This window comes from Aulonocara sp. 'chitande type north' Nkhata Bay, linkage group LG14 (assembly GCF_057382095.1).
Source record: "Aulonocara sp. 'chitande type north' Nkhata Bay isolate Kocher_YH1m ecotype deep benthic linkage group LG14, A_spYH_male_GT1.1, whole genome shotgun sequence".
In the NCBI taxonomy this organism is placed as follows: Eukaryota; Metazoa; Chordata; class Actinopteri; order Cichliformes; family Cichlidae; genus Aulonocara; species Aulonocara sp. 'chitande type north' Nkhata Bay.
In genome coordinates, this window is record NC_141357.1 from 31449947 (window position 1) to 31468181 (window position 18235).

The window sequence follows — 18235 nt, forward strand, 5'->3', positions numbered from 1 at the left end:
GAGATGAATTCTAAAAGAAGGTCAGCGAAACTGAAGCTCCGGCGGTCTTTCAGCGAGCAGCTGTGGAGCTCCACATCCAAAGCCTGGGATTTACTCTGGAAGGGTGTCAGAGAGCGGAGACTGGCAGGTCAGTAGCCCGCTTCAGGTCAGATCTTAGCCCGCGGTATAGGCTGGAATAGAGTGTCATCCACCGCAGCAGAGACTGAGGTGACCCCATCCTATTACTGGGAAGAGTTCTTTAATTCGTATATAATTCGTGTATAACAATTATTATTGTTTTATTATTGCACACTGATCAGAGTGACATTTAAAGAGAATTTAAGAAGAAAACACATTCTTAATGTGGTAGGCTATGAATTTGTTTTGTGTTGGTAGATTTTTTTTTTTTGTCTAGACACTATTGATACTGTTTATCCTAAAAATTACTCCACGCGTGCATGTAGTCTGGTCTAATATTACAATTTTAAAAATTATTTTTTTAGTTGCGCTCAGTTGAAGGTGTAGGTAGTTAGGCAGCAAACTAAAAAAACTGTCTAATAAATGCCATAAACTTATAATAAATACAGTTTAATACCTTTCTGTAGGAGAGTTTTCCTTTATTAGCGTCGATTTTTTTTATTACTTTCAAATGACAGTGGGGTCGCAAGGGGGCGCTGATAAGTAATTTCACCAGCTTTATGAAGTGAATGAGATTGAATGAAGCAATGTTTGATCTTATTTTCTGTCACATAATTTACGTTAAGTTATTATTGTGTTCATAAGAAATTGGTTTTCATTTGGTTTTCTTTCGTTAGTTATAATGACTGTATTTCTGCAGGGTAACATTATTGTGCATGCTTTCTGTGCCACTGTCTTTGAGATTATAGATCACATTTTTTTCCCTTTACATTATTTGCTCATACTTGGCTCAAAAAAAAATCCCAAATAAACCCAAACTGAAGCAACTTTGTGACTGCATTGAAAATGTTTACACATAGGTTCTTTAACACCTTCAAAATGCATCTGCCTTTTTTGGTGACAACACATGTGTTGCCAAGAATTATTCAGTGAAAGTGAACTTTATTTTCCAAGTAATATCACGTATAGCATACATGTTAACTTTTTGAAATGCGTATGAAATTAACTCTATATGAGGAAGTGGCACTTAATGGCAAAAGAGATGGAAACATTTACCACAATAGGCACAGTTTTGTTATTGGTATGTTATGGTATTTTTTTTGCTTCTTCTAAGACTGTGTTACATAATGTGGAAAATGTTTAATTTTTAGAGTACTCTGGGATCGATTTAAGTTAATAATTTCAAGGTCAGTTTTTGTTGCACTGGTTCTCTTAATGGCCCTGAGAGAATTGCGTCAGAAGTGAACGTCAGTCATCTGTGCAGTTGCCCGAGTGTACCGCCAGGTGCAGTAAAGTGACCACAATAGCGCCTTATGTGGGGAAAACCACATGAATGACAAAACAGCTCTGTCTTCACTGGTGGATTTGAAGTGCTGTAGTCATTCAAATGGAGACCAGATGTTTTTATGAGTGTGCGCACAGAGTTGCATATCAGATCTGATCCATGCTTGGCTCAGCTGTGAAGCCTGTTTAGGAACGTCACTGGTGCAGCAGCTGAGTTTGCCAGTGTCTGGATATCTGACACATTAATCTTGCATTCTTTTCCATATGCAGCATGTGAAGCTGCTTATGCAGACACTGAACAATGAGGGGACAAATGCTGCATAGAGACCAGACCCAGATGTAGATGGCTGACATATGGGAATTGATTTGAATCATTTGTGAACTCTGTCTGAAAGTTTTTTCTTTTCTCTGTTTTTAGGGTGCTAGGTGCGGTACAAATTTCTATTTTTGGATATTTTCTTTTTTCAGTGTATATGTAGATAATGGTGCTAGTGAGGTACTCGAGATGGATTTGGTCTGTCAGTGAATAACTTATGATGTCACAAAGAACTTATGTTGCGACAAGTGTGTTTGCACCCTAAAATACTAACGAACTGGCTAAAAGTTTAGTTTAATTTTTTTAAAATAAATTATACAGTATCTTATATTATGAAGATACATTTAAGGCCATTCTGCAGCAAACAAATTTAAACCAAAGCTTTAATAAGCCTTATCAACACCTCTGAGATTAATGTGTGTTCATTACATATTCAAACAAAGAGATGTGAGCTGCCAGCCTATGTAGATAAGTTTAAATCACAAACTTTTTTTTCATTATAAGGTGACAGTCCAAGGTTATGACTTTGAGACTTTGAGCCTTTGTCCAAATCCTAGACATTAATTAAACCTCTTAAACTGAATTTTTGTTGGCAAAGCAGAAATTTTCAAACTGAAAGTTTAGCTTTAAGTCAAATGCCTGATTTGATTTGTTTGGCTTATTTAGGAGCTTTGGAGTAAGTTGTGTTGCAGCCTTAGAAGTCAGCCGTAACAGTATTTTATTTGACATTTAGGTGTTGAAACTGAATTCTGTGGAGGAATACAAATATACAAGATTGCCTGTATTGTACAGTACTGTGACGCATCTATTACAGCTCTTAAAAGTGTTAAAATATTTGGTTTATTTATAAACTGAGGGTTTAGTGGTTTTCTCTGTCAATCATCACTTTAGTGAGTTGAGACGTTCTTGATCTATGTGTCCAGTTCTGATAGATTGTGGAGACATAGGCATCCTGGAATAAATAAATCCTGGATACTTTGGTCTGCTTCCTTATTTCCCAAGGGGTTGCCACAGCAGACAGATCTGCACGTTTGATTTGGTACAGACTTTACACAAGTAAGCCTTCTTAAAACCTCCAGTTTATCTGGGTATGGCATTGGCATTAGGGCTATCTAAGCCAGAAATCGGGTTTTTGTGTGTCCCCCAATCTTGAACTGGGGATCATTTGCAGATTATGCCTGGTGTCTAAACCCACAAATATTCCTTCTGTACTTAGCTTTAGAGCTCAAGCTTCAAATCCAGAAAACAGTTGTTTTTTTTTTTAGAATCACACCTGGCTGATGGGTATGCTAGATATTTGTTTAAGTGTCAATAAGCAGCTTTGAGCAACTGTCCTCCTGTCGTAATTTTATCTGGAAATTTTACCCCCAGCAGAAGCAAAACTTACAATTAACAAGCCAATGGTGAAATAATTGGTTTGTAGCATTTATATTGTTAAATTAACTCCCAATGACAAATATAGGCATGAAGTCTTGCTAAAAACAAAAAAAAAGCATCCAAGAGCTGAAGCGAGTTAAAAAGTTTAACCACCTCATCATATAGAGCTCAACTGGTCTTGCAGTATTTGAGCGTGATGATCATGCAGAGCTGAGTTCAGCAGTCAGAAATGTGGTGGCTCATGAAGTGGAAATCTTCTGTCACACTAGAGTTATTCTTAAAACTTAGCCACAGGAAACATAGCCACACCAGAAGCAAGACTGCCCAGTCCAGAATACATGTGTCTGCTGCTGAATAAAACCACATCAGACTAACGTCAACTAACTCAAGATGATTCAGAATACAAGTTCCCCTTTTGTAATCACACATGGCAGAAAGTGAGTGGAAAGCAATGAAAGTTTGACATGTATTAAAAGTCTGCATTATGGCTTGGGCCTAATAATGAAGTGTGATACTGCTGCTATATGTGAACTGGACATGATTCAAACCCAGTATCACATATATCTATTTTTTTCTTTATGGGGTATATAAACAATAAAAATCCACTTTGTGACATGGTAGCTATGTTGACAGAGCCTCTGTATGTTTTTGTGCATCTGTAATGTGAGTCTGGATTCCTGTTGTCATGTGGTATAGCAGTTGAGCTCTGAAACCCAGACAGTGGCGTGTTGAAACAAGTTTGATAAGGGCTGGAGTCACTGCGCTCCCTCTAAGGACAGACCACAGCCATTTCATCATGGCTTGCGGCATAAAGTTAAACACAAGGACATCTCGGAGTACACAGAAGATGTTGTAGCTCTTTCACGATCACCGCTCAGGTATTTGAGCATGGACGGAGACGGTGACACCATTAATCTCATTCACTGTCATTTACAAGATTGATTCTGTAATGTGATACGTATGATGCACTCGGTGATATACATCGTCTAGACAAAAGGGAAGAGAAATATGCAGAAATGTTTGCCCTCATTTTTTGCATCTAACACTTTAAGCCATTCTTCACAACATGAATGAATGCAGGTGTTTGTGTGTGTGTAAAAAGAGGGGGAAAAAAAAAGAGTCGTCACCCAATGAAATCATCTGAATGGTGTCGCACCATCACCTAGTGCTTTTAAAAAAGCGAGAGCCTTGTATTAAACATGCCACTTGAGGGTGTGGGGAGGGCCATTAAACCCGGGAGAAGTTTATGAAAATGTGAAGCGGGCTCTGAAGTGTGCTGCTGAATTGTGGTCTTTGTGAGCTTAAGCTAGGGTGGATTATGCCAGCTAGTGAGAGGAACAGACAGGGGCTGTGTTTAACTTGGTCGCTTGCCTATTTCTGCTCTATTCACGTGTGTGGCGCCATGCTCACACTAAACAGACAAGCCTGTATGCTGAGGCCGGGACAGTCACTGGGAGAGTGGCAGGGGCCTTGATTGGCACTGGGTGTGTCTGCTGGTACCAAAGCATATTTCAGGTATTAGAAGGCTGTTATTTTATGGTGTAAACTGGCTGACAGAAGTGGACTTTAAAATCATAAGAATATATGATTTAGTTTGCCATTCCAAATGGAGTAAGTGACTTGCTTTTGAAAATATTTGAGATGGTTTTTTTGGTTTTTTTTTAGCTTAGAGGAGATTCATTTTTGGTTTTACTTGTAAAACCTGAAAAGAAGGCGGAGTCAAAAAATCCAACCTTGTAACGCCGTTTTTATGCTGAGCTTTGTTTAGTTTCTGGAGGATATGTTTGGGATATTTTCCACAAAAAATAATCCAAATGAGATGTGTTTGCAATACTGGAAATAATAAGCCATGTGGAGTTGCCTGGATAGAGCACAAATAAAGTGAATGCACCGAACTGTCACCTACACTGCCCATACATTGGTGCAATCTAGCAGTTTCAAAGAGCGGCTAATATCTGATCCCACTGGGATAGGACATTTACCTTTTCACAAGCTTCTAAAAAGCTTTAGGATTGCAGGGGATGTGTTGCTCTGTCATTAGTAAGCATAAGGGAATCACAAAGAATGTGTTTAAGGGAGCATGTGATTGTTTATCTTTATTTTAATGCATTGTACATTGATTTAGCTGTTACTTTGTTACTGTCCTGGAATGTCTTACAAGAAAATGAGCTTGCGGAGTTGCATATGAATAAATAAACAAATAAATGGGGGCGAGAGGGGGATTATATGCAAAAAGAAGTTGTAATAAGTTGTAGCGATTGTCCCATAAATACCTAATTTTTCCTTTTGCGCTACACAGCTTTATTTAAAGTCACAGTTTGATAGATGTCTGTTGGTCCATGGCAGAAAATGGAAAGTCATTAAGTCTTTGTGTACCAGCTACAACAGCTGCAATTATGAGGAACTATTACATGATAATCAGTGTTGGGACTAACGCGTTATTAAGTAACGCGTTACAGTAACTACGTTATTATTGTGGTAACGAGCACGGTAACTAGTTATTATGCCAAAATCAGGAACGCGTTACTCGTTACTGGGATTTAGATAGGGTCGTTACTCGTTACTTCGTGTGGTGGCATCGCGGAGTTTCCACAGATTCAGTAACATTAGCAAGTGGTGGAGGCAGCAGGTGGATGAAGGAAAAGGGACGCAGAAGGAAAAGAGACCCGAGGCGGCCGCCGGTCCAAGTGTGAACTGAACTTCAGATAAGAAGTTATGACCTGCAGTCTCTCTGGGTCAGATATAAACCAAGCTTAGGTGGAGTTTATTTTCGTTATTCTGACTTTTTCCGTACTGCGTGCTAGCTAGCATGACGGAGTTTCTACACAGCTGGGTGGTGCTATGAAGTTAATGATGTTGAACTTTATTTTGTTCATAAGTTATTAGAGTTGTCAACCGTCCCGTCTGGTATTCAGAGAAAATATTACGCGTTTCTTATTGAGGTGAAAAGGAACAGTTTGTCCCGTAATTCAGCTACAATGAAAAAGGCACAAAACTGGAGTTATTCTGTGTCTTTACGCTGCACAGCTGCCTCTTCTTCTCTCATTCTCCCCCCTCCCTCTCCCGTTTCTACTTCAATCATGAAAACTGATCAATGATCAGCTGATCGGCTTTTCTCTCTTGTTTATTTATCGCCCACTTTGCGCCGAAAGAGGAAACCAGCGGATGTCGCGCTAAACAACAGCAGCACGTTTAAGCTTGATCAGCTGTTGTTAGAATTTATTTAATATTAATTTCTAGTATCAGCTGATGTTTGCTGGAGCCACAGCTGTAAAAAAAAAGCTGCTGGTCATGATATGGTTTGGTTATCTGGTGAGAGGGAAACATGAAGATGAAACCAGGAGATGTCCTTACTGGATCATCAGAGCTGAGCAGGTGATGGAGAAACAGGTTTACCTTTTAGATGACATGAATGAGTTGAAGGGAAGTTATGAACTGTTTCTGAGAGACAAATAACCCCAGGATCCTTTTTTAGGTAGCTGACAGCTGGTAACTGTGCAGGTGCGGATCTAGCAAAGTGTGGCCAAGGGGGCATGTAGGGCATTAACAGGGAATGGGGGGCACAAAGAAATACTTTACTTTCTTATTCTCATTTAAAATGTCTAGCTTTTAAAAAATAATTATCTGAATCTTACAACAAACGATTGATAGATTGATGCATATATACCATCAAAACAGTGAACATCACTGTCACAACAGTGTTTGTTTTCATTCAAAGGCTTTATGATTTTTCCTATAATGGTGGGCCAGTTTCTAGTCAAAATGCCCGGGCCAATTTTCTGTCCCAGTCCAGCCCTGTATGCAGCTCATCTGCAGTCTGGTGTTACCTACATCTTCCTATTCAGAAGGCAGAATTTCTGAGTTCTGAGTACAATCGAAAGCACCACGACTGCAGTTTTTGTGTTGGATGTAAAAGGCGCACATGACTCTGTGACGTAGGCTAGAATCATGGCAGCAGTCAATGACGGTCCAGGCGTGGGATTTCTCTCGTGGAAATATGCACGTTATCATATCCTTTCTATTGGTAGGTGGCACAGTGCACTTGTGGCAAGTAAGCAAGCTAGAAGACTGGCAAAGTTATGGAAGAAACACATTAACAAGAGAATTCTGAGTAAAACCAAAGTTACTTTCCCTAGTAACTAGTTACTTTGAAAGTAACGAGTAACTTGAAGTAACTGAGTTACTTTTGAGAGAAGTAACTAGTAATGTAACTAAGTTACTATTTTAAAGTAACTTACCCAACACTGATGATAATAGTCAGATTGTACAAAAGTGAGACTAAACATTATTGTGTCAGGGAGATGAAGCCTTTAATTTTGATCATCAGAACTGATTAAAGTACTTGCTGGAGATTGATCTTTACTTTTCAGTTTAGTAAAGTGGAATTAGGTCAGTCGTGTTCCAACTCCAAGCTATTTTTCCTGTGAGTAGCTGACACTTTATAGGCAGCCTACTGAGAGCACTTCCTGTGACTGGCTGTTATGAGAGGCTGTTATGTGGTGGGTGTGGGTGAGCAGAAATGAGACTTCTCAAATGAAGAACAACTTCTCGCTCTCATTCCCGTTCCGTAGTTTTCTCGAAAACGACACCAAGAATTTCTCGTGCAGTAAATTTGGTGCCTGTGTGACCTGCAACAGCACAAGTATTGTTCTAGCACAGGGAGGGTCTGAAAGCCACTATTTTTGTAAGCCCTCCCAAACCCCTCTTCATCCTCTCCTGCTCTCCTTACTCAGTTCATAGGCATTCCAGTGGTATTTATATTTCCCTCCAGAGCAGGGGGAAGTTGACAAGTATTCACACAGACATTGGATTCAGCTCAGAAAGGTGGGCAGTACTCCCACTGCCTGCTTGCAATTGGTTTCATTGTGGTCACATGGCCTGCAGAGACAGGCTGAAGTGTTGGCACTCCTCCCCCCATAGCCTCCGCTGTGCCCTCCCTCTCTGCTCACTTTAGGCTTTTCACGCATGTATGTGAAGTTTTCTGTTGGTCAGACCCTGTGTGGTTGAGTGTTTATCAGCCAGGGGATAGGGGCTTATTACAGTTATGTTTTGGGAGCTTCCCGAGTCCACGGCCAGTGAGTGCCTCGGGAGTATGACCCCTGAGACTCAGGATATATACCTGAGAATGGACCATCACCGCAGACGCTCTGGCTACAGGTTGGGCAGGATTATTGCCAGGCAGCAACTACTCAAGAAGATTGCTGGAGGTAGGAGGCTTGTTAGGACAGAAGTGACAGTTCAGACAATTATTCAATTCTTTTGGTTGTTTGGTTTTTGAGTGAATTTGTCATTTTTCCAGGATTGAGAGGAATACTGACTAAGCGAGGTGGTAGTCAAAACATGGAGTGAATAAGTTCTGTCATGTGTTTGTGAATATGAGGCTGTGATTGCAGGATGATATGTTGACAAAGTAGTGTCTTGTTTTGATTGGGATAAGCTGATTGTCTTTTTCATATCAGTTTGTATCTCTATTGGTTTCTCACTTATTTCTAGATAAAAGTGGAATTCAGTGTTAACAGCCTTTTTAAGACACATGTACAGGACACCCGGAAACAGGGTGTGCTTGTGTGTATCGCTGCAGAAGAGAAAAAAAACTTGACCTTTAGCCAACAGGTAGTCAAGGGTGCAGAGGTGTTAAATAATTGGTATTGACTGACTATAACAAATACAGATAGGTGATAATCAATAGGGTCAGTTATGTAAGAAGAGCTGGGCCCACAGTGTAAACACAATACATCAATGAATGTCTTGACTTGACAGGTTTACAAGCACTCCGTTCATTTAAAGATTGCTGCTTGTAACCAGGTGAGCCCTTCGCCTTCAGCTTCCTCCGGGGCCTCTAACCTCTTTCCTTTGTCTTTAAATACCTGGAGACTTAAATCCATTCCCCAGAGGCCAAGAAAGGGCATGTATAACAACAAAGACAACTAAATACTACGACTCCCGCTCCCTCATGCAGGTGTGAGCACTCTGCCGCTGGATCAAAGGGTGGCTGCATTTCATAACATAAGCTTCATTGCTAAGAAACTTTGGTCATCAGATGGTAACGTACAGCATAGTTCTCCTCTCAGTCACAGTAACAAGAGCGTGAGTCAGATAAGGCAGCCTTGTGTGGATAATATTTTGTATCGCCGCAGAGGCAAGGGCAAAACACAAGGCTTGTTTTTGATTGTGATGATGTAAAAGATGCACAAAGGGTGCTGTTGGGTGGATTTCCCAGTACTGCGTGTGTGTACGCCTGTTTTCTGGTGGAAATCTTTATGATCTGGTGTGTACTGACGTGTGGCGTCATGTAACCAGACGTGTTGTTTTCAGATCACAGATGTCTAGGTTGACAGCAAACCAACATTGTGGGTCATCTATGACAAGGACAGAAAACATGTATGTTTAAAGTGCAATGTAAGATGCTTTTATTCAAGTTAAGTCATTTTAATAACAGGGTTTCTTTTTATGGGAGATCTTATTTGTCATGTTTTTGAGGAGTAGCTTGGAATTTTTAGTTGGAACCAGTGTTTTGTCACAATTAAGCAATTTTCCTGCTGTGACTTTAAAAAAAAAAAAACTTTAAAAAAAATCTAACCAAAAAACAGTGATAAACAACTAAAATGCTTCTTAAAGGAAGTATCAGTTGTGTATCATCTTGTGCTCTTACACCAGTCTGAAGTGCTGAAGCTAACAGTGAAGTGGTATTTTAAAGCACTGGCTACAGAGCCACCGAATTGATCTTTGTGTATTGGCAGTAGCTGCTGCATTCCAGCTGGTCGGCCCTGTTGACACAGCAGGTTGAAAGTGAGTGTGGGTCATGGTGATGGGCAGCATTACTCATGTATTGTTTCATTCCAACATTCCAGGGACGGCCGTTCGATCTTAGTCACGTTTCCGATTAGATGACATTTCAAGGTATCCTGAGCTATCTGCGTGGGATCCTCCTCAGTCCTTTAAGTTAAGGTATCGTTAGTTGTTACTCTCGAAATATTCTGTCTTTCCAGCTTGGAGAGTAGATGGATGTGCACGCACAGCTGTGTGAATTAAGATGAGAAAAAAAAAGGTATGTTGGCTGATTCCAGATCTGAAGGGGTCTGTATATTACAGCAGGAATGCGTCTCTGTCCTTGAAAATATTTCTGAGATTTCAGAAGAGTATCCCACATGCGATTACTCTGGAGGGCTTACAGTCTGTCTGCAGCTTTTTGCCCTCTCCCTCAAATCCTCCCTGCTCAACCCTTGCCTGGATTCTCAGAATTTCTGCATCTGTTTGTTACTATTCATAGGGCAGAGATACATACAGTACATCATACATTTAAACAGCCATTTGTGTCCAGGCACTGCACATAGTCTCTGGACAAGAATGTGTCGATTTTTTGTACTGTTGTTCTTGTTTAAAAAAAGAAACGACCTTTATTACTGACATTTGAATGATACATTTAGTCTTCTACCACAGGTCGGTACTAGCCACATTTATTTTTGCATGCACATATGTCTTATGTTAAAAGGGATGATTTTCATCTGTTTTCCTATAAACTCGGCCAGACTATCATGAAACTTGACTGTTCATCGATTGTTCATGGACCATTTTTTCCTCTGTGGAAGCATTCCTGTTTTATCATGGAAAACTTCTGGAAGCTTCATCTTTGCTGGAAATGTTTGCTCCAGCAAAGATGAATTTCCAGCAACATTGCTACATTTTCTCGCTTACTGTGTTGGGGCCTTTTCCTAAGTGAGGGGCTGTTGTGTTTTGAACAAGAAGCTCTGTCCAGTGTGACCCTTCCATGGCCTTTCTTCATGCCTTATTGACCTTGGCGCAGGCAGCGGGCTCCAATCTCTAGCCTGGAAAGGCCGTTAGTGCTTTCCTTCATAGCTGAGGACAAATCCTGCTCTTTTTAATATGACAGAAGTTACTGAGTGGCAGCTGTGTGCATATCAGTGAATCTGCATCTTTTCTTTTGCTACCATGGCTGTAAGGCTCCTACTTAATTGTGCTGTCAGCTACATTAGTACTTATGTCGCCACACAGCAACACTTGGTAAACATCAAGTGTTTGCTTTTTTTATCAAGGTTTCATGACAAGGTTTATATTTTCTGTAAAGTTTAAATGATTAAATGAGATAAGTTACTGAGGCAGAAATATTTGAGTGGGATAATGTGTGTACTGCTTGCAGATTTTTAAGTAGTTAGCATAGAGGAGACAGGACCACTTAAGCTTTTTAAGAGGACAAGCTGCACCGTCTGTTCTTCCTCCGACTGGAAGATGGTTTGAAAACTGCATTGGAAATGGGTTTGCATTGTTCTGTCTTTTGAGAAGTTGTATCAGTAGAAGGGGCTCCTCAAAGTAAGGAATCCAGTGAGACCATGCCCTGTCCCTGTCAAGGCTCCTCTGCCAAAGCACTGCATTATTCATCAGCGGTCTGCTACAACATGTGGCGCGTTTGATGAACTGAGTGTGAAACAAATATAACTGCTCCTTCTTTCAAATGAAAGTATGATGATAAGTCAAGATGTAGCCTTGCACATTGTTAACTTGGCTCCTTCAAGCCTGTTTATCTTTTATTCATGAGTTTCTGGGCTGTAGCTGAGAGTGCTATGCAGATTTTGATTGCTGCCTTAAGGGGGCAGTAAATAAAACTGACAGGGAGGGAAAAGCAATTTTGACAATGTGCTTAGCTGGTTGTCTACATCCAACATTACAGTCATCACACTTCAGATAATGAAATCTATGGCTTGTACTGTTGCAGTTTGTTCTGTTACATGATTACTAAAATTGTGTGTGTATTAGTTTAGGCATAACAATGCTATGTCCCAATCCATACCATGCTATTTCTAATTAAGTCTTAGCCTTTAGTGTTTTTGCACTTTGGTGTTTTTTGCAAAAGTGAAGCTGCTTAGCTGAGGAAAGAAATTCAGGATGTAAGCAAAGAGTCTTAAAAAGACTTTAAAAAGTTCTTCCTTTTTCACATTTTAATTGGCTGCGATAGTCAAAAGCTGCTAACTGACTGTCATGTGGTGTTGGACGTATTGTATAACTTCCCGTTTACCGAAAAGTGTGTTGAAATCTGTGTGATAGTTAAACATAGTAGTTAAGATGTAGATATATGTATGTATGTATATGAGTTTGGTCACATGCCAATGTGGTTTTATTCTCTGTATTGCTGTGGGTGTGAACATTTGAGGACAATGTGCTGCCTGTTCTTTCCAGGGTGTATGCAAGCTAGGATGGTACTCAAAAAGGTTAAGAATTTTAGAAAATTAATGTTCCAGTTGTTATACTTTTTATTGTAAATCCTGTTTTGCCATTTACATCTACGAAACCAAAAAGCTTTTTCCCCCCTCAAAGACTTTCTTCCTAATACCTGTTTAAAAAGTGTAAAGATAAATAGATTGTTAGTGTTCAACATTGTTTAAACAACCCTTGTTTCAGATTTTTGTCTCCCAATCCTCCTTTGTTGAACTGGCAAATGGAAAAAGGTCTGAATTTCAATGAAAACATCAGGCGTACACATTTTATTTCAGATATTATTTGAGTGTTAAATAATAGAGCACATATACACTTGAATAACAGAGCTATTTAAACTATAGCTCTACATGGTTCTTGTTGTAGATCCCACTGTTCCTAAGGTCAAAATGTACTGTGTACAGTTTGTTAGTTGGTGGAAATTTCTTGCTCTGTTGACTAAAAAACAGAGGGGGAAAAAACAAATGGTTAAGAATCTTGTAACTCTCAGGAACAAACTGGCTCACTCCAACCAACCTCTAACAAGTAAAGCAAACATCGCATTCATAAAGCTCTTTTGCAGATTCCCACTTTTTGCCTGTATTTGGCAAAGAGCAAAGAGCTCACATACTCTTTGCAAACTCCTTCTCCTGTGTGTGAATCAGTTGAGGCTGACAGCTGCCACATGTGTGGAGCTAATCATTTACTAGGTGCAGATTGAAGAAATGCCTTGGCTGCACTGTAACAGGAACACAAAGTCACATATTAACAGAAGTGCTTTGGAAAACTGCTCAGATGTTTTATATTCCACATGCCACAAAAAAATGCTGTACTGTTTTTACAGTGAATAGTAGATTTATTTTGGCTTGGTCTTGGTTAGAAAAGAGATTATATAGTCAGTGCCTTTAGGGGTCTGACCTTAAATTTCCACATTTGCTTATATATAAATGTATTTTGTATGGATGTGAAATAAAAAATATAGATAACTATGTATTATATAGTCCAAAATAATTGGTGATTAAAACACAGTGCTCTAAGTGCCAGAGTTTAACACTTGACTGACCTCTTGTGGTAGAAATGTGCATTACAAGTCATAGCTGGAAAAAAATGACAGAAGTGTAAAGGCAGCGCACATCCAGGTCACAGACATTCAGCCGCCGTCTCTCCTCTTTATAGGCTATTCAGCCCAGACGCCGACGGGCACAGATGAGAAGTGGTTTTACATTTTTAAGTTATTGTTCTGTGGGTAAGAGTACAAATGCTCTAATAGAGCAGAACAGTCACTTAACTCTATGGGTGGCTGGCAGTACTGGTAAACCAAAGCTGTACCTCGTCATACACAAAAGTTGTGCTGACAGTATGATCCTCTGTGCTGCCACTCACAAGTCTGTTTCATGAGTACATCAAGCTCCTGAGGAAATCTTGTAGCCACTCACTTTGAAGTTGTTAATTAGGACCAGCATCCCAACGGATGCTCCATGCTTTTATTGTGGAGGTCCTGAGAGGGCTTTCTCACGGTATGGGGCCCGTGCGCTGACATTGGCCCTCTCTCTACCCTCTGACTCTCCCAGGCCATTCCCAGAGAAGGAGGGAACCCTCCATAGTGCCCTCTGGGAACCTTTCCAAATGAGAGGAAGGAGGACCTAATAGAGCTCTGCAGGATCTGACTTCAGAAGGATTTCTTCAGGATGTTTTTTTCCTTTCTATTTTTGTCTTTACTCATTACTTCACTCATAAACTACACAGGATGTGTTAGTTTATACTAATTATCTCAAAAAGTTGATTCTGTTCATCTAGATGTAGCCTTTTCAGTGGGGGCAAACGTTTCGTCACTCATTCAAGCGACTTCTTCAGTCTCAGCTGACTGCAGGTTTCCCCAATCTTATAAACAGTACATTTGCATAATGACTGAAACTAGCACCACTGATGAAAAATGGGCTGTGAGGTCAGTTTCTTGATCATTAATATGCAAATTGTCACAAGCATTGATCAATGGTCATGGGAAGCATTCACAGAGAGTTGGGGAATGGCTGCAATGTGAAAGATGTACCCTTAGGCCCCCTCCTTGATTCAGAGATGCTCTTTCTCTTTTCACGAAAAAGGGCCTCCCTGACTCCCCGCTCAAACCAGCGTTCCTCCCTGTCCAGGATGTGTACATCCTCACCATTGAGAGTGGCCACTGGTTGCTTAGTGCTTCTGTGTTATGCCATCCGCTTAGCCAGAGGTTGTTGGTTTCCCCGATGTATTAATCACAGTAATTATCCTGGCACTTAATGGCGTACACAATATTACTCTGTTTGTGCCAGGCAACTGGATCCTTGGGGTGGACCAATTTTTGGTGCAGCGTGTTTTGGGGTTTGAAAATCACAGAGAAAATGTGCCTCAGATGTTCCGATACTCCTGACTCATAAGGGCTCACTAAGGGTTTTCACTTAGGCAGCAGTTGTCCTTCTTCTCTTCTGGATCACCTGGAGCATTTTGGGATTTCCTTACCTGGATGATTGAGCATGCATCAAGACATTTATACTAATTAGCATCTGAATTTTTTTTTTTTTTTTTTTTATCTTTGTGGGTGCCACAACATTAGAAACATGTGTCATAAAGCTTCCAGTAATTCTATTTTCATGTTACTGTCAAGATTTCACCTGAGCTGCCTGAGAGTTTGTCAGTAATTCTTAGCAATTAGTAATTCTTCTTCACTGGAAAACCAAATTGTAGTGTTTACGTAGACTATCAAAGAGAATGGAGAATCAAGGCATGCACCCTATAGAATTTCACATAAAAGACAAGATGTATGGACTTTGAATGCAGATGCATCAAAGACCTACTGTATAAGAACTTGTTTAGTTTGTTTGTAGGACTAAAGTGTTACATTTAACTACATGGCCACATGGGAAACTGTAGGAGCTAACTGTAACAGAGCTGCCATAAAAGACGAGGAGGAGGGAGTCAACTAGAAGAGCCCTGACAGGAATCTTGCTGAGAGAGGGAAAAGGAAAAGAAAGAGGGGAGGTAGCAGACAGCTCCAAGGAGATGTTAGTGAAGAGAAAGTGGAGCTCACCGTAAGTCTGATAGGATTGCAGGCCTTACATCAGGACTGCAGGGAGCACATATGTCCACAGGTACAATAGCTCTCTAGGATCTGTTTCAACAAGCTATGCTTCCTATGTTGGCTTTAAAAAAAAAACCACAGTTTTGAAAAAGGAAAATTTATGAGAGCAGATAGCAACTCCTTGGTGCATGTTATTACTGCCCTGCCCATGTTATTAATCTTGCACTGTGTTTCTTATCTGTTGATAGAGTGAATAATTTCATCTGAAAACTAGAGCAATGATTAATCTATAAAGATCACTGTGGGTTGAGGAAATAGTCCAGGGTTTCAGGGACTTTTGCCTGCATGAAGAAGGAAATCAGCAAAAGCCAAAGCTGATACTTTTATCACAAAAGAAAGCAAATCCTTAAGAAAAGGGCCTCCACGATAGTTTTCAGAACACTTTAACATGCGTGGGAACGTGGCTTCAGTTCAGTGTCTGGAAGTGTTTAGCTTTCACATTGTCTCTTGGAAATTGCTGCGTATGTATTTCACAGAAAGCTCGACTGATTGATTTCTCCTCTATTCAGAGCTATTGGCAGTAAAGTGGAGGTACATGGGGATCTGGAAATTACCATCCTTTCTAGAGTTTGGGGTCAGAGGTCCCTTCTGTAGTAAAAGACACTTCTGTTTAAGTGTCAGTTTGAAGCCATGTGCCAAAGTATCCTGTAGTGTGACCAAAGGGGAGGAAGCAGAACACCTGTCTGTGAAGCAGAAGTACACTTGACACTAACCTCAGTTTTTGCTATTTGCAAAGCAACCCCAGGGATTCAACATGTGATTGTTAGAACGTTTTCTCGAAACCAAGTCAATGTGAGACACTGTAACAGCCTGCCTGAAAACACTGTAGAGCTGATGGTTTGAACTTTGAAGACTTGGCTTGCTCAGAAGCCACGTGGCCCCAGCATCATACCCAGTTATTTGTCTTCTGGCTCTGACTCCCAGCCAGCAGGAATGGCTATCAGTTTACAGTTTGTGTCTGGGATCATCTGTAAATCCTCCATGGAAAGGCTGTTTGTGGCAGAGTGATTTTGAAAGCTTTCCCTTTTCTTTCTGACTGTTGACTTGGAACATAAACTGATATTTGCTTTTAGAAACCATTTGTAGTTATTTACTAGAGTTTAGCAATGTTTGGATTATCATGAATCGTGCCATTCCCACATGATTTTCAAGTTGGAATTTTACTGAAGGTTTTTTTTTGTTGTTGTTGTTTTTTAAACCCACTGCTGACCAACACTGCACAGGAATGAGCGTATGTGAGTTAGCGTCTTGGTATTTAATTGTTGTCACTGTGCATTGTATTATCATTACTAGCTTGTGAATGCTGAAAAAGCTCTAATGGCTATTTCTAGACAAAAGGCAATATGAATGGTGAAAGAAAGCGAGCTGATGGGTTGTTTCCCCTGAAGATGAAAGAACCTTCTCTCTGGGTGTCCTTCAGAGGTGAAGGAGAGTGTTACCACAGCTGTGCTGCTCTTGTTTAAATTCAATACAGGACCTCAAGAGAAAAACACAGCCCAGATGACTTTTGACCCAGCAGGCTTTGGCAATGGTCAACAGCAGCAGATCCCTAGCTCACGTTGTTATGTTATTTACTCATTTTACTATTTAATCAATACGTGCTTGCTGTGAGTTTGTGTGTGTGTGTCTGCTGAGAAATGAAAAATGCTAAGGTTTATAACTTTTAACAGACAAAGAAAAGAATTAAAGCCCAAATGATGATGATAGATTAAAAGGCTGGTCTGTGGATCTAAGATTTAATTGTGAAACCTTGCATTTACACAGGTTCAGAATGCTAATGCCGCCTTGGCACCAGGTTTTTCTGGGCTCACACTGTGATTGTCCTAAAGTCTCTGTTCTTCAGGAGGCACCGAGATTTTTTTTATCCACTTTGTTACTGGAGACCTGTCGGCCAATGAAAGGATCTCTCCACAGGTCAGTGTGGACCACAGGGCAGAAGTTGGCCCAAGATTTGCACAGCTCATTTGTATTTGGGGACATTTTGCCTTGGTGTCTTAGCAACACAGCCAAAAGCTGATCATTTTAAACCTGCATCCTGTGTCGACCGCAGGATAACAGGTCCCCTGTGTGCCCCACAGGATCAAATGAGGGGGTGGAGGTCCCTGGATGATTCAACATTGGCTCTCTGTAATTACTTGGCCTGTGGAGCCATCTAGCTCATGTGCCAATCAAGAACAAAGTCAAATCTGCAAAGGTACTCTGTTGTCACTCAATACGAGAGAAACAAAGTCTCTTGAATTTGACTAGTATTCTTTATTTCACTATCTTGGTAGTTTATCAGTGATAATGTGAATGTTATAAACTGAAAGGCAGTTGTGATGTTAAGCAGTGGCACCTCCTGTTTCGCTGTGGCATATTGTGCTGAGGATATTGGAGTCTGAGGGACATGTAGAGCTTTGTTAATTAAGACCTTCTTTTGAAATAGGAAGGCTTTATTCCCACGGCATTAGGTGAATTGCATGGGGCAGCACACTATTAATCCACCTTGTGAATTGCAAGCATTTCCTTGAACTCTTCTGTTCTCTTCTTTTGCGCTTCCTGTTTGCTCCCCTGTACACAATTATAAGCTGTGAGACAGAAGGAATGTAAGGCTATTTTCAGCATGAAACATCAGATGTTGCGGTTTTGTTGCAGACTAGGAGAAGGACAGTGTGTTTCCCCTGGCTGTCTGTCTAGCCTTAGCTGACTCCACACAGTGAGTGGGTGTCTGTATGCAATTAGCATCATAAAGGAGAAGAGAGGCCTCACCTCTAGGCTTCCCAGGATGACGACACCTTCTAGTGGAATCTTTTTTTTTCCATATTGCTGGTTCTGTTTATCAT

General features: G+C 40.5%; 1 protein-coding gene across 5 annotated transcripts in view; it reads left to right on the plus strand.

Annotated features, from left to right (window-relative positions):
* stard13b (StAR related lipid transfer domain containing 13b) overlaps nt 1–18235 on the plus strand; it is a 63492-nt gene that overhangs the window by 30168 nt on the left and 15089 nt on the right. Inside the window, exon 1 of one of the 5 annotated variants that reach the window (XM_086262072.1) lies at nt 8090–8301. The exons of the other annotated variants lie outside the window; for them this stretch is intronic. Within the exon in view, the coding sequence (XP_086118198.1) occupies nt 8139–8301 (163 nt within the window). The 5' untranslated portion in view covers nt 8090–8138. Of the gene's footprint in view, nt 1–8089; nt 8302–18235 lie in introns of those variants that run through there. 5 annotated transcript variants of the gene reach the window in all.